At 45.0% G+C, this 13,910-nt stretch overlaps 1 protein-coding gene across 1 annotated transcript in view; it reads right to left on the reverse strand.

Moving 5' to 3' along the window:
* Positions 1 to 13,148, reverse strand: part of adcy8 (adenylate cyclase 8 (brain)) — an 86,921-nt gene extending 73,773 nt beyond the window's left edge. The window contains 3 exon segments of the mRNA XM_063886878.1: positions 11,118 to 11,684; positions 12,385 to 12,519; positions 12,521 to 13,148. Coding sequence (XP_063742948.1) covers positions 11,118 to 11,684; positions 12,385 to 12,519; positions 12,521 to 12,673 — 855 coding nt within the window. The 5' untranslated portion in view covers positions 12,674 to 13,148.
* Between the last annotated feature and the right edge of the window lie 762 nt (positions 13,149 to 13,910).

The following is a 13,910-nucleotide window of genomic DNA, read 5'->3' on the forward strand; positions in this document are numbered from 1 at the left end:
GGCTGTCGGGAGGATAATAGAGGAAGAGGAGAGGGTGCTGAGTCAGTGTTTAACAAGAATGACGTGCAGGTAAGTTTGGAGGTCAATCACCACTGCTGAGCACACTCCATCCAAAGTGACAGATTTCGGGGAATTCTGGACTGAAATGTGAAGTTTAAGCAAAAACAAGAGGAATAAACTTCAGTGAAAGACAAAAGGAGGAGGGACAGCTTTCATATAGATGGGTGCAGGAATGAGTCCTAAAACCCAACATGAGTCAGCATTTGAGCACTTCCTGTTCCCTGGTCTGAATGTCAAAGGTTGTTATCCTGAAATAAGGTCTGAGGTTAACACAAGCTAGGTGGATTTTAACATTTTGTTCTGCAACATAAAATATGTCAGTTGCTAACAAGTCTTTAAATGAGACGACTGAACGTCATCACGTCCAACATTAGCCTCCTTTAGCTTAGCGGCGGTGACGTGAAGTCATGTGACCGTGCTGTAGTTCCTTTATAGCCCAACATTAGCCGCCGTTAGCTTAGCGGTGGTGACGTGAAGTCTTGTGACCGTGCTGTAGTTCCTTTATAGCCCAACATTAGCCTCCTTTAGCTTAGCGGCGGTGACATGAAGTCATGTGACCGTGCTGTAGTTCCTTTATAGCCCAACATTAGCCGCCTTTAGCTTAGCGGTGGAGACGTGAAGTCATGTGACCGTGCTGTAGTTCCTCTATAGCCCAACATTAGCCGCCTTTAGCTTAGCGGTGGTGACGTGAAGTCATGTGACCGTGCTGTAGTTCCTTTATAGCCGAACATTAGCCGCCTTTAGCTTAGCGGTGGTGACGTGAAGTCATGTGACCGTGCTGTAGTTCCTTTATAGCCCAACATTAGCCTCCTTTAGCTTAGCGGTGGAGACGTGAAGTCATGTGACCGTGCTGTAGTTCCTGTATAGCCTGACGTTGGAATTTACTTCTGGTGATGGCATTTCTGCTTCAGAAACCATAAAGCGGTGTTAATATGTGGAGATCATACTGCTGAACAGTATAGTGTAGTATGATAAACGTTTATCACCACACAGATTTTTTTGCATTATCCAAAATCACAGGGAGAAATCCTATTGGCTTTAACCAAAGGAGCTCATGCGGTGCTAATTTCGGGTCAACCTAAAAAGATATGTCATGCCTGCACCACACTATTCCCTGCAGGCAGCTTCATAAACTAACTGTGCCATAAAACTACACAAGGTGTCATTTATCAGGTCAGGACACTCTCCTGGCAATAAACTCCACAAAAGCGCCCCGAGCAGACAGCAGGAAATGAGCCACTACAAGGCGTCAGTTTTATCGTTTTAGATCCCGGACTCAGGGTCTGTAATTCTGCCAGACAGATGGTTTATTTGATCTCGGCGAGGACGAGGCCGGAGGAATAAACAAGGTGAGAAAACGGTGGCCGAGGCCAAGATCCCCTCAGTGAAGTTTGTGTTGGCGATGAGCCGGACAATAAATCAAGCTCTTCATTCTGTCTGCCTCTGAACGGACCTGAGAGACTGGGAATGGCCACACTGGGTCTTACTGCTTAATCCATTTTATTCTTTCCCCTTTAGTATCTGAGACACCAACATTAAAGTGACAGACAGTGAAGACCTTCTCTCATATATTCTCGAGGTAAGGATTAAACGGGAAGTATTTTGCTCTAGTCTCTGATGTTTTTGTGTCTGCACTCTATTTTGACAGGAATTTGAAAAGTCAGGAACATCAACGTTACTACTTCCTCCTGACCGTGAACCAATGTGCCAGACCAAAGTAAATCCCAATGCATTCCAGGGGTTTTCTAGAAAGATACAGCGTGAGGTGCTGACATCACTTGCGGTCAAAATTAAGCCCCGCCCACTTTCAGGTGAAACTCCTGCTTCAGAGCGAAGCGGGAAATAATAGTGAGGCATATATTTGCACCTCCAACAACAAATAAATCTAGAGCTCCGGTTCCTTTACTTCCTCTCCAGAAAAAAGGAGAGTAAAAGAAAGGATCAGCCTGCTGCCTGCCACTCGTCCCCCCGGCAGACCCACCGGACATCCATCCTCTCTTTACTCTCCGTAAGCTGTCTCTGCCGTCTGACCAGACACCTGACCCCATCTCCATATCTCTGACTCATTAAACCCTTTCAGACCCACAGAGAGATTGTTTCCTGGCAGCACTTTAACATTTCACAGAGGAAATCTGCATTTTGGTTTGAGGGAGCAGAGACCCTGTTACCTGGTTTAGACTAAACTCTGCTTACACTAATTGAAGAGACATTTAAAACAAAGTTGTGCCAAAGGAAATGTCAGGTAGGGTCCAAATACATTAGCACAATCCTCTGGGAACCATGAATGCTTTGGTAAAATGTCATATCAATCTTTCATGCTATTTTCTGGGTTTAGGATGTGGACTGAGAGACAGAAATGGAAATGAAAGCTGCAGACATTATTTTTTAAACAGCATTAATGCAAAAATATTCTGGGTAAATAAATATTTATTTGAGCCGAGACTCAGGTACTAATTTAACTGTTTTTGGAGGAAGCTTTTTATTTTATTGCACCGTTTAAAATACACTTTAGCTGTCAAGCATTTCCCCCTCAGAAGCATCTCTTCTAAAGAAACAGAAATCATCAGTGTTACGCTTTAATAACGCCCGCTGATTTCTAATGGACAAAGAGTTTGTTTCCTGCCCCGGTTCTGTGGTTCATTCCTGACAGATGAATAAGAATGAAGGGCGGTAAAAGCCTTTACGTCTGCGGCAATTTTTGGAAATGCTTCTGGAGGTCAGACCGCAGAAATGTCAGTGAAACAAAATAAAAAGAGCTCTGCCATTAAAAGCTCAAAATGCTGCTGCTGATGGCCCTGATCCTTCATTAAATATTAAGAGAGGCTGAGTGCAGTGTCTGGTAACAGCAAGATAGTCGGAGATCAGCCGCATGACACCGGTGAGATAAAGGAGAAGGAGGAAGAGGAGGAGGGTGAACGAGAGGTGAAGGAGTGGGAAGCAGAGGAGATGAAAGATGTGCCGTGGCTTATTTTGTGTTCTTCTGTACCTACATTTGATCTTTTGAGTGCATAAGTGCGACCCAAAAGTAAGTCAAAATGCATCACGAGTACCTGGATGGTGCACTTCCCACGATTAAAGGCTGAGTCTGGAACGCTGGACACTCAGCGACTGACTCTGTAACGGTCCGTCTGTGGATGCTAAGCTACACAAAGCAGTTATACAAATAAAAGTTGTGTTTTTTTAATTTATGTATGTCTATGCAAGATGGTTTTTTTTATTGTAAACTGTCTTTAATTACAGAGAGAAGTGCTGAAAAGTCACATTAACAACGTGTGCATGAAATTCAAGGGTTTGATTGTGTTGGCTGTCATTAGCAGTTGCTAAGCTAACCACAGGACTATACAAAATAAAAGTTATACATGTGGAATTTACTCTTTATTGAAGTTAAACTTGTGCTGAAAATATGCCACCGTTAAGTATATTGAATCAATTGAGAAGTTTAAGGATTTACTAACAGAAAAGCTAGTTAGCTAACGAGCTAACAGGGGCTATCGTCACGAAATTCCCACACGATTCTCATGACTAATGGAAGTATTTGAATTGAGACACAGCAATGGATTTGCTGATTCATCCTCCCTCTCCGCCTCTGTGTTCCCCTCTTTTAGAAATGAAATACGAATGACTCGAGATGGAAATATGTGAGGATCAACAATCACAGACTCCTCAGGGTCAAGCGACCGCAGGCTGCTGGGAGCTGCTCAATAATATCTAAGAGAGCTCTAATAAGAGATAAGACCGTCGATCGACCGGTAACCAGGATCAGGAAACATGGCGTTTTCAACTTTCATGCTAGATTTAGCGACTTTATCTTACTAAAATTAACCAACAAACAGTCAAGTTAACAGTTTGAATGATTAATGGATCTTTGGGAGTGAGAAATCGGGAATAGCAGGTCAGATGTTGTAGGCATTTGCATATCGGGAGAAGAATGAAAGACAGTTGCAATTCCTCAATCTCTACACACAATAAGTAAGGGGGTTTTAGAAGTATAAAAGCCAAGTGAAATGTCAACAAAAGTCTTGTTTTCTACGAGCAACAGCCAAACAAAGGGAGAATGTAGTCTATTATTATAAATGATGTAAGAAATCCATACAACGGAGAAACCTGACCCTAGGAAAATATGGCATTTTTTCTTAGAAATAACCGAAAATGAGTCTTTCCTTAGTAGACATTGGTATGAAAATTACATATATGCTGTCTAAACTTGTGTTTTCTGAGGTCCCAGTGACTTTGACCTTTATCCGCCAAATTAAAGTCTGTTTATCCGAGTAAACGCCAAATGTGAAGAAATTCCCTGAAGGCGTTCCTGAGATATCACGTCTACGCGCTGAGGAGGGATGAGCGGTCACTGTGACCTTCACCTTTAAATAAGGAAGAGTAACGGCAGGACATGTATTATAATGCACACAGCTTTACATTTAGGGAAACAGATGCTGGTTTATAAACAGTTCAATGAATAAATGAATGTCTTTCTGCTGCATTTCTGCACAAAACTGGTGGTGTCTTGTTTTCAGTAGAAATTCTAGAATATTTAAACCAGACAATGGCGTCGTGATGAACCAACGGTGCAGGAAAACCGGATCAGTTGTTTCTTACGTAAACATCAGAGCGGCGGCGTTTGAAAAGACATGTTTTAAAAATGCTTTGATTGTGTTGGCTGGCAGCAGCAAACACTGAAGCCTTTCTAACGTTTAAACACACAATAGATGTGTTCGGGGCGACAGATTTGAAAATGAATGCATGCAGCCTCCTCATGAAACCCACACTTGCTCCTCTTTATTCTCCTTTATCTCCTCGGTGCAGCCGGCGCTGCAGGTAAGCCCGGTTTGACCTTGAAACTGCGGCGAGCTCCAAGCGCGAATAATCAGGAGTGTGAAGCTCACGCTGTGTGTGTGTGTGTGTGTGTGTGTGTGTAAACAAAGAGAGGAAGATACAGTGTTATCGAGTGCTGCAGGAATATGTCCTAAAATCTGGAAATGTTAGCAATTCATGTCCTCTCGGAAGTCAATGGTTTTTTTGAATGTGAAATAAGGTCTGTGGTTCACGCAAGCGTCAGAGAATTTTATTCTAAGACATAAACTGCGTCAGTAAATACCCCACTGGTGGATTGAAAAAAGCTAGTCGCTAACAAGAGTCTAAATGAGACGACGAAACGCCATCAAGCCCAATGTTAGCCTCCTTTAGCTTAGCGGTGGAGACGTGAAGTCATGTGACCGTGCTGTAGTTCCTTTATAGCCCAACATTAGCCTCCTTTAGCTTAACGGTGGTGATGTGAAGTCATGTGACCGTGCTGTAGTTCCTTTATAGTCCAACATTAGTTTTTTTGCTTCTTTTAAGTATCACAAATGTTTGTATTTTCTGTAATACTCCAAAAAACAAAAGGAAAAATCCCATTGTTTTTGGTGAGAACCAGGGAGATGCCACCTTCAGGGTCCACTGCAGAATACGTCATCACTGCACCACCCCATTGACAGTTTTATCACACACACACACTTATTTACTGACAGCTGTGTTCATTTAGCTGCGAGTAAGAAGGCTAAATGACTTTAGCACAAAAGGCGGACATCAATAAAGCGGCGAGTAATCGGGACCAGGCTTTCAGCAGCGAGTCAATATGAGCTTATTGTTGAGAGGATGTGAAGCTGTAGGTGTGAAGGCTTTACTGAAAAGCAGCAGCCGATATATAGAAGCCTAGGATAGGCCAGAGACAAAGGATGTAGAGCCGGCGGGGGCACGGGGAGGCTAAAAGAGACGGAGGAGGATCGATGGAGATTATTCTGACAGGAAGAGTCAGGCTCTGAGAGGGAGGCAGGTAAACAGCAGCGTGTCCGGGAAGATTTAGCGGAATAAAGGAGAAGTTACGGTCAAATTTGATCTGTGTTGGTTATGATGCTTGGAAATTATTTATAGGAAGGATAAAGAATGACATCATCAAGGCATGTAGGTTTAACTGAAGGGTACCAGACGGAGCTGAGACGCAGCGGTGTGTTTACACAGCCTTTTCTATTTGAACATTATATGATTTCTATTAAGTGAATATTTCCACTCATAAGACGCCAGACACCATGCAGTTTGAGGACTTCCATCATCCGCCGAGTCCTGCTGCGTTTAATTACTCAGCCGCCTGAGTTAATGTGAGATCCTCCCGAAGTCTGTGTCATAACTCACAAGGGATTCCCACATTCACAAAAAACACTAGATATACACCTGAACATCAGCAGGAGAGGACTCTTTAAAGTAGAGACACTACATACTGATATACACCTGAACATCAGCAGGAGAGGACTCTTTAAAGTAGAGACACTACATACTGATATACACCTGAACATCAGCAGGAGAGGACTCTTTAAAGTAGAGACACTACATACTGATATACACCTGAACATCAGCAGGAGAGGACTCTTTAAAGTAGAGACTCTACATACTGATATACACCTGAACATCAGCAGGAGAGGACTCTTTAAAGTAGAGACACTACATACTGATATACACCTGAACATCAGCAGGAGAGGACTCTTTAAAGTAGAGACACTACATACTGATATACACCTGAACATCAGCAGGAGAGGACTCTTTAAAGTAGAGACGCTACATACTGATATACACCTGAACATCAGCAGGAGAGGACTCTTTAAAGTAGAGACGCTACATACTGATATACACCTGAACATCAGCAGGAGAGGACTCTTTAAAGTAGAGACACTACATACTGATATACACCTGAACATCAGCAGGAGAGGACTCTTTAAAGTAGAGACACTACATACTGATAAACACCTGAACATCAGCAGGAGAGGACTCTTTAAAGTAGAGACTCTACATACTGATATACACCTGAACATCAGCAGGAGAGGACTCTTTAAAGTAGAGACTCTACATACTGATATACACCTGAACATCAGCAGGAGAGGACTCTTTAAAGTAGAGACTCTACATACTGATATACACCTGAACATCAGCAGGAGAGGACTCTTTAAAGTAGAGACTCTACATACTGATATACACCTGAACATCAGCAGGAGAGGACTCTTTAAAGTAGAGACTCTACATACTGATATACACCTGAACATCAGCAGGAGAGGACTCTTTAAAGTAGAGACTCTACATACTGATATACACCTGAACATCAGCAGGAGAGGACTCTTTAAAGTAGAGACTCTACATACTGATATACACCTGAACATCAGCAGGAGAGGACTCTTTAAAGTAGAGACTCTACATACTGATATACACCTGAACATCAGCAGGAGAGGACTCTTTAAAGTAGAGACACTACATACTGATATACACCTGAACATCAGCAGGAGAGGACTCTTTAAAGTAGAGACTCTACATACTGATATACACCTGAACATCAGCAGGAGAGGACTCTTTAAAGTAGAGACGCTACATACTGATATACACCTGAACATCAGCAGGAGAGGACTCTTTAAAGTAGAGACTCTACATACTGATATACACCTGAACATCAGCAGGAGAGGACTCTTTAAAGTAGAGACACTACATACTGATATACACCTGAACATCAGCAGGAGAGGACTCTTTAAAGTAGAGACACTACATACTGATATACACCTGAACATCAGCAGGAGAGGACTCTTTAAAGTAGAGACGCTACATACTGACTCTTAAAGCCCCCCCATCCCCCCTCTACATTAATATGTACATTACATGTCCCCGCAGCCTTCAGCTAACGCGGTTAATAAGAGCAGATTAGCCCCGCTTGAATCCAGGATGTGTAATTTCACAGCGAGACCTGCTCCTCGAACCCCTGGAGTGAAGTCCTAATCCTCCCACCGCCACCGCAGTCATCCAGCTGCATGCACTTGAACGCATCACAGCATGCAAAGAAGAAGAATTAAGACTGAGTGCGTAAGGCGCTGATCTCAGAGCGTATTCAGATACCAACATGCCATGCTGGAGTAATCCCCCCCCCGCCTATAGAGAGTTAATACTCAAGACAACCTCAGATTTATCACAGTGGAAGCTGATGCAAAGGGCAAGGCCTTGAATGGAGGTAAAAAAGGGTCTAAATTTGGTTGAAATCTGGGTTACTTTTACTCTGGTTTACCAAGCTGAAAATGGGAGCAGTCCAAAATCCAAAGATATATAAAGTTCTCTCATTTTAGGACTTCTTCCTGAAGACATAACTTAAAATAACTGATTGGTTGTTGGATTAATTGATTAATGGACTTATTGTTGCAGCTCTAATTGAAATATAGCTGTTGAAATGTTCTTCTGGACTCCAGCAGCAGTTGTCTCTGAACCAATGGAGATGAACTGAGCATGAACTCTTCTGTCGCCGGGTAGAAACAAGGTTGCGCATGAGCTTTATTTGTCAAATTTAGAGAAGATAAGCTACATATAAAGACATTTTCTGACCTGCAAGTGCAACCAACTCTGCCTTAAGGACTCAATGTTTTCCCAGGATGGTTTCAACAACCCTGATCATGTCCACTTTTAGACCCCCACATGGTTCCTCATAGTGCCTTTAACCATCCTTTGCAACGGGACAAACAATGCACACAGCACTAGTAAACACTTTTGCAATATTGCTGTAGTAAAATTGCACACTGCTGGCTTTGGATTGAGCCAGATCTCCCGTGTTTATCCTCACACACTGCAACAGTGATCCAGGACACGGAGTGGAGGCGAGCTGAAGCCCTGCTGTTGAAACCAGAACACATTGAGAAACGCTGCAGTTATTCCCCCGCAAACGAAAGCGACAGACTCCTGATTTCCAGCTCACAGTGCATGCTGACTTGTGACCTTTAGGGTTATTGGCTGCGAGCGGAGAAACAGCTGATCCGCAGAGGGGGAAGCTGGGAAATCCCCTCCCCACCCTTGAGCTACACAACAACAACAGCAACAACAACGTACAGTCATCTGCAACACATCTACAGTCATCTGTGAGACGACAAGTGAAGCATGATGGGAGTCATGCTTCACTCTGGGGATACAGGGGATAAAGACATCTATATATTACATAAACACCTTTAGTGTTGCAGGAAAATGATCAGAGCGTATTCCGGTAAATAAAAGAACCCCGTGTTTTGCTAACACGGTGAATTTACATGTCAGAAAATGCTGTTTTCAACTTTTAAAGATGGAGATTTTCTGCATGCTTCTCCTTGTTGTTTATCTTGTTAATATTTCAGGGTTTTAAGAGAAAACCTGGGACTTTGAGGAACTTAGAATGTCATGTTGCTTCTGTAATTTAAATACCAAACTACTAATCGATGAATCGAGAAAATAATCAGCAGATTAGCCGATGAAATAATGTTCGCTTCGATCCAACGTTTAAAAGAAGTTAGTTCTGCCTCCATAAACAAACGAACAGCGTGGTTTATTGCACGCCGATGTAGGTTTTAAAAGTATAACACAACCTGTGTTACACCACTTGTCAACCACCGACTGCCAGGGAACCAATCCAGGAAACAAAAGAAAAACCAGGAAACAGAAGCGTGTTTTATTCAGTGTTATTTTCTACTTGAAGAGTTGGATCAGGGACTTAAATAACTCTCCATCTGATGATCGTCGCTGAAACTCTGCTTTTTAACTTCATAGTCAAACTGCTTTGTGTCATTTCTACCTAAATAAATGTAAACACACGAAACGAAACGAAACAGGGTGCAGGATTGGAAAGATGATTCCTCATTATAATAGTCACCAGTAGGGGGGGTGCACCTACTCAGAGCTGCTTCAGGGTGTGTGTGTATGTGTGTGTGTTTGTGTTGGACAGCTCCTGGTGCTGAAACCAGTCTGAGCTCTCTCACACACACACACACACACACACACACACACACACACACAGCCCTAGTATAACTGAAGCCTTTTCTAAAGTGAATCCAACTCCTCATCAGGGAATCACAACCAGAGAGGGAACGACAGACCTGACACCGACAGAGTCACACCTGCTCACCTGCTCACCTGCTCACCTGCTCACCAGGTTGAGTTTATACGACAAGAATCAAATGCAAATATGAAAAAGGACCTGGGAAACTCTGACGTAAGAAGAGTAGAAAGGCTTCAGCAAACAACTAACAGGGATCCGTCAGCTGTTTGGACTCTTCTCAAAAGAGGCTCTAAAACAAACAGCTCAGTGAAGAGGAGGAGGAGACGAGGAGGAGGGAGGAAGAGAGGGGAGAAGATGGAATATCATTAAAGGGGAATATTGTTAAGTAAGAGGATGGAAGAGGAGGAGACCCAGGGAGATAAAGGAAGAAGAAGAGGGAGCGAATTAGTGGAGGTTTTTATAGACTGAAGGAGGAAGAAGAGGAGGAGAATAAAGGAGACCATGAGGAGAAGTGGTGTATGAGAGGACAATGTCAGGGTGAAAAAGGGTGGAAGGAGAAGGAGGTGAATAGAGGCGAAGAGGGATGAGAGGAGAGTGGAGGAGCTGCATAAGAGAGGAGGACGAAAGGGAGTATCATAGGGAGGCAAAGGGAGCTTAAGGTGGAAGAAAGAGGGAGAGAGAAGGATAAGGAAACAAAGAGGAGGATTAGAGGAGCTGGAAGAACTACGAAGGAGGGAGGAGAGGGATAGAGAAAGATGAGAAGGAGGTCAATAAAGGAGGAGAGGAGGGGGAAGATGAAACAAAGAAGGATTTGAGGAGGTTGATGAAGGAAGAAGGATAAAGAAAAGGAGGAGAGAGAAAGGAAGTGCAAGACAAGAGGAATAGAGGAGGAAAGAGGAGAAGAAAGAGGAGAGACAGGATGAGTATGAGATAAGGTAGGGTAGGCGAGTAAGAACAAGACAAAAGTAGAGGAGAATAAACGAGAAAAGGAGAAGGAAGTGAAGAGGAAGAGAAGGAAGGAGATGAAGATAAAGATGAGGAAGGATTAGTGAAAGATGAAGGGAACAGAGAAAGAGTTCACTAGAGGAGAAGAGGAGGATGTGTGAAGAGAAAGGAGTAAGAAGACAGAAAGGAGAAGATGAGAGGGAAGAGGAGAGGAAGAGTAGGAGAAGATCATAGATGAAGGTGAACAGAAAAGGAGTTCACTAGAGGAGAAGAGGAGGATGTGTGGATGAAAGGATGAATATAGGTGCCCCCTTACCTGGTTGGAGGAGAGCGGTGCATTGTGGGAGAGGAGCATCTGCACCAGGATGTGCAGAGCGGAGGTGGTGAGTCCGGCCATGATGGCCCAGGTGAGCGGCAGCGGCAGCATGCTGTACGTGGCGAACAGCGTGAAGAGGACGTACCCCACCCCGTCCCCCAGCAGCCCGAAGCCCAGCCCCGCCGCCAGCATCTGGGCCGCCATCACCAGCCAGCTCACGGCGCCGCTCCACTGCAGGTAGCTGTGCGACGTGGCGTCCTTCCGCACCACCACCAGGGCGCAGATCACCACCTCCGCGCCCGTGAACAGGCCCAGCAGGGTGCCTTTGATGGGGTCCATGGGGGAGGAGGCCAGGGTGAGGTGCAGCACCAGCAGCGTGATCTTGGTCACCACATCCAAGATGTTCATCACCACCACAGACTTGCGCCTCTGGCCCAGGAAGTAGCGCTGGTACAGGCGCTCCAGGTCCCGGGACTTGAAGGCGTTGCGCAGCGTGGGGAAGATGACCCCCCGGTACGTGTAGCCCCAGTTCAGGAAGAAGTCCGAGTTGCTGGGCGCGCAGTCGATCTGCAGGAAGGAGAGTCCATTTATAGAGCATGCTTCAACACGGGAATTACAAGTGTTACATAAAAGAACAACATTAACAAAAGGCATTTAAAGAGCAAAGAGAGTCAAAAAACAAAAACCTAATTTAGAAAACCTCAGACATGTCACGGACTGGATGTTCCTTCTGAAGTGTGTCATTCTTTATATTTTAATGCATGCTTCTTAATTAATAGTAGCTTTGGGTCTTCACTGGCTGAAACAAGGTGCATGTCCCCTCTGTGGGACCAATAAAGGTATTCTGATTGATTCAAGTATAGTTCCTTTAAAAGCAGCGGACAAAAGAAAAGCCTTCAGCCTGGATTTAAAAGGAACTGCAGGATTCTGGGAGTTTGTTCCAGATGTTTGGAGCATGACAACTGAACTTCTCCAGGTTTAGTTGTGACTACACATCTGATGGATCATGATGTAGCAGGAGATGTTTGGCCCTAAACCATTCAGTGCTTTATAAACCAGCAGCAGTGTTTTGAACAGACAGGAAACCAGTGTTGTGATCCATCCAGGAAGCAAACCAGCTTTTAAACCCTGAGGCTCTTTGTGATATCTGGCTCTGTGGATCGGAATGATGAAGACTGACTCTCCGTTTAAAGCAGCTGTAAACACATATATGTGCGGGTTCTATTGTGAGGAGAGAAGCCTATAAATAGTAAGGGTTGCAGCACACCTGCAGGAAGCCCAGGTCGCTGCTGGCGCGCGCCGGGAACACCTTGGTCCCTCCGTTGTTGTGCCCCCCCACCGAGGTCCGGGACTGCTTCTCCTGCTGGTCGTAGGGCTCTTCCCTCACCCCTGCCCCGCCCCCCCGCCCCCCCGCCACCCTGCTCGTGGATGAACCTCTGCTCGGTGATGTGCCGCACCGCGTTCTGCCACAGCAGCCGCTTGGGTCTCGCGCTGCTCGGGTTGATGGTGTACAGATCCTCGCTCGCGCTGGAGCACCGGACCTCCGACAGCTCCATCTCCAAATCCCTGCTTTTATTTTTCTTCTACTTCTTTGTGTTTTCTTTTTTCTTTTTGTTGTTGTTGTTGTTTAATATCCCTCCCTTGTGGTTATCTCAGGGGGGCGACGTCCTCTCGTGCGCATCGAACCGGGGGTGCGTGCTTCTCTCTCGGGCTGGAGGTCATCATCGTCCATCGTACATTATGCTCTCGGTTCTGTATTTCTCTTTGTGATGTTTCCAATTCACTCATCTTTGTTTGTTGTGTTTATTGATTGGCAGAGCGACTTAATAAATATAACGTATTTGTATTATCGTCGCGAAGAAGCATCTCCAGGGTCTAACCGAGCACCAGCGTCTCCATCCTCAGCATCAGGATGCTCCGTGTCCCCGCGCTGCAGGCTGACGGTCCCCGCGGGGGGGGCACCGCGCGCCGGCCGTCCGCACCATCAGGGCGCACGGAGAGACAACCAGGCTTCCACACACACACTCTCACACACACACACACACTGCAGGAGAATCTGTGGATGACACCCGAAAACGTCTTTCTTTGGAGGGAGTAAAATCCACAACAAAAGAGAATCCGGGAAAGCTTCCACACACACTGCGGAGGGTCTTCACATGGCAGCCCCGAAATGTCTTGGGTCCATTCACTGGGTCGAAATAAAGACCACAAATCCGGTAGAGGTTTCCAGACACTGCAGAAAAGCTTCACGTGTTAACCGGAAAATGTGTTTACTGGCACCACTGGGTCCATTCAGGGGGAATGAGCCACAAATATAAAGAGAAATCCGGTAAAGCTTCCTCACACTGCAGAGAATCTTCACATGATAACCCAAAAATGTCTCGGGTCCGTTCACTCTGTCATTACTCCCAATGTGCTTTCAGAAAAAAAAAACACAAATCACGTTAATTCCCGTTTTCTGCTCGCGTGCAGACTGTTCACTCTGTCATTACTCTCAGATTTGCGGTAAAAAAAAAAAAGAAGAAATAAATCTCGTTAAATCCAGTAACGACAAATAGAAATCCAGCAGGAAAAGGAAGATGCAATAAATGAAATAACAAAGAATACAATCCGGTAGTAGGATCCGGTTCTTGCGCGCGGAGCCGGGAGGAATTTCAACTTGTTGTTGCTCGAGAGGCTCGCGCGGTCGAGTGCGCTTGAATGCAACACCTGGCTGCGACGAAGAGGAGGGTGGCGGGTGGGGGGAGGAGGAGGAGGAGCAGTGCCAAGACACACACACATACACACACACAC

Source organism: Eleginops maclovinus, chromosome 6, assembly GCF_036324505.1.
Source record: "Eleginops maclovinus isolate JMC-PN-2008 ecotype Puerto Natales chromosome 6, JC_Emac_rtc_rv5, whole genome shotgun sequence".
In the NCBI taxonomy this organism is placed as follows: domain Eukaryota; kingdom Metazoa; phylum Chordata; class Actinopteri; order Perciformes; family Eleginopidae; genus Eleginops; species Eleginops maclovinus.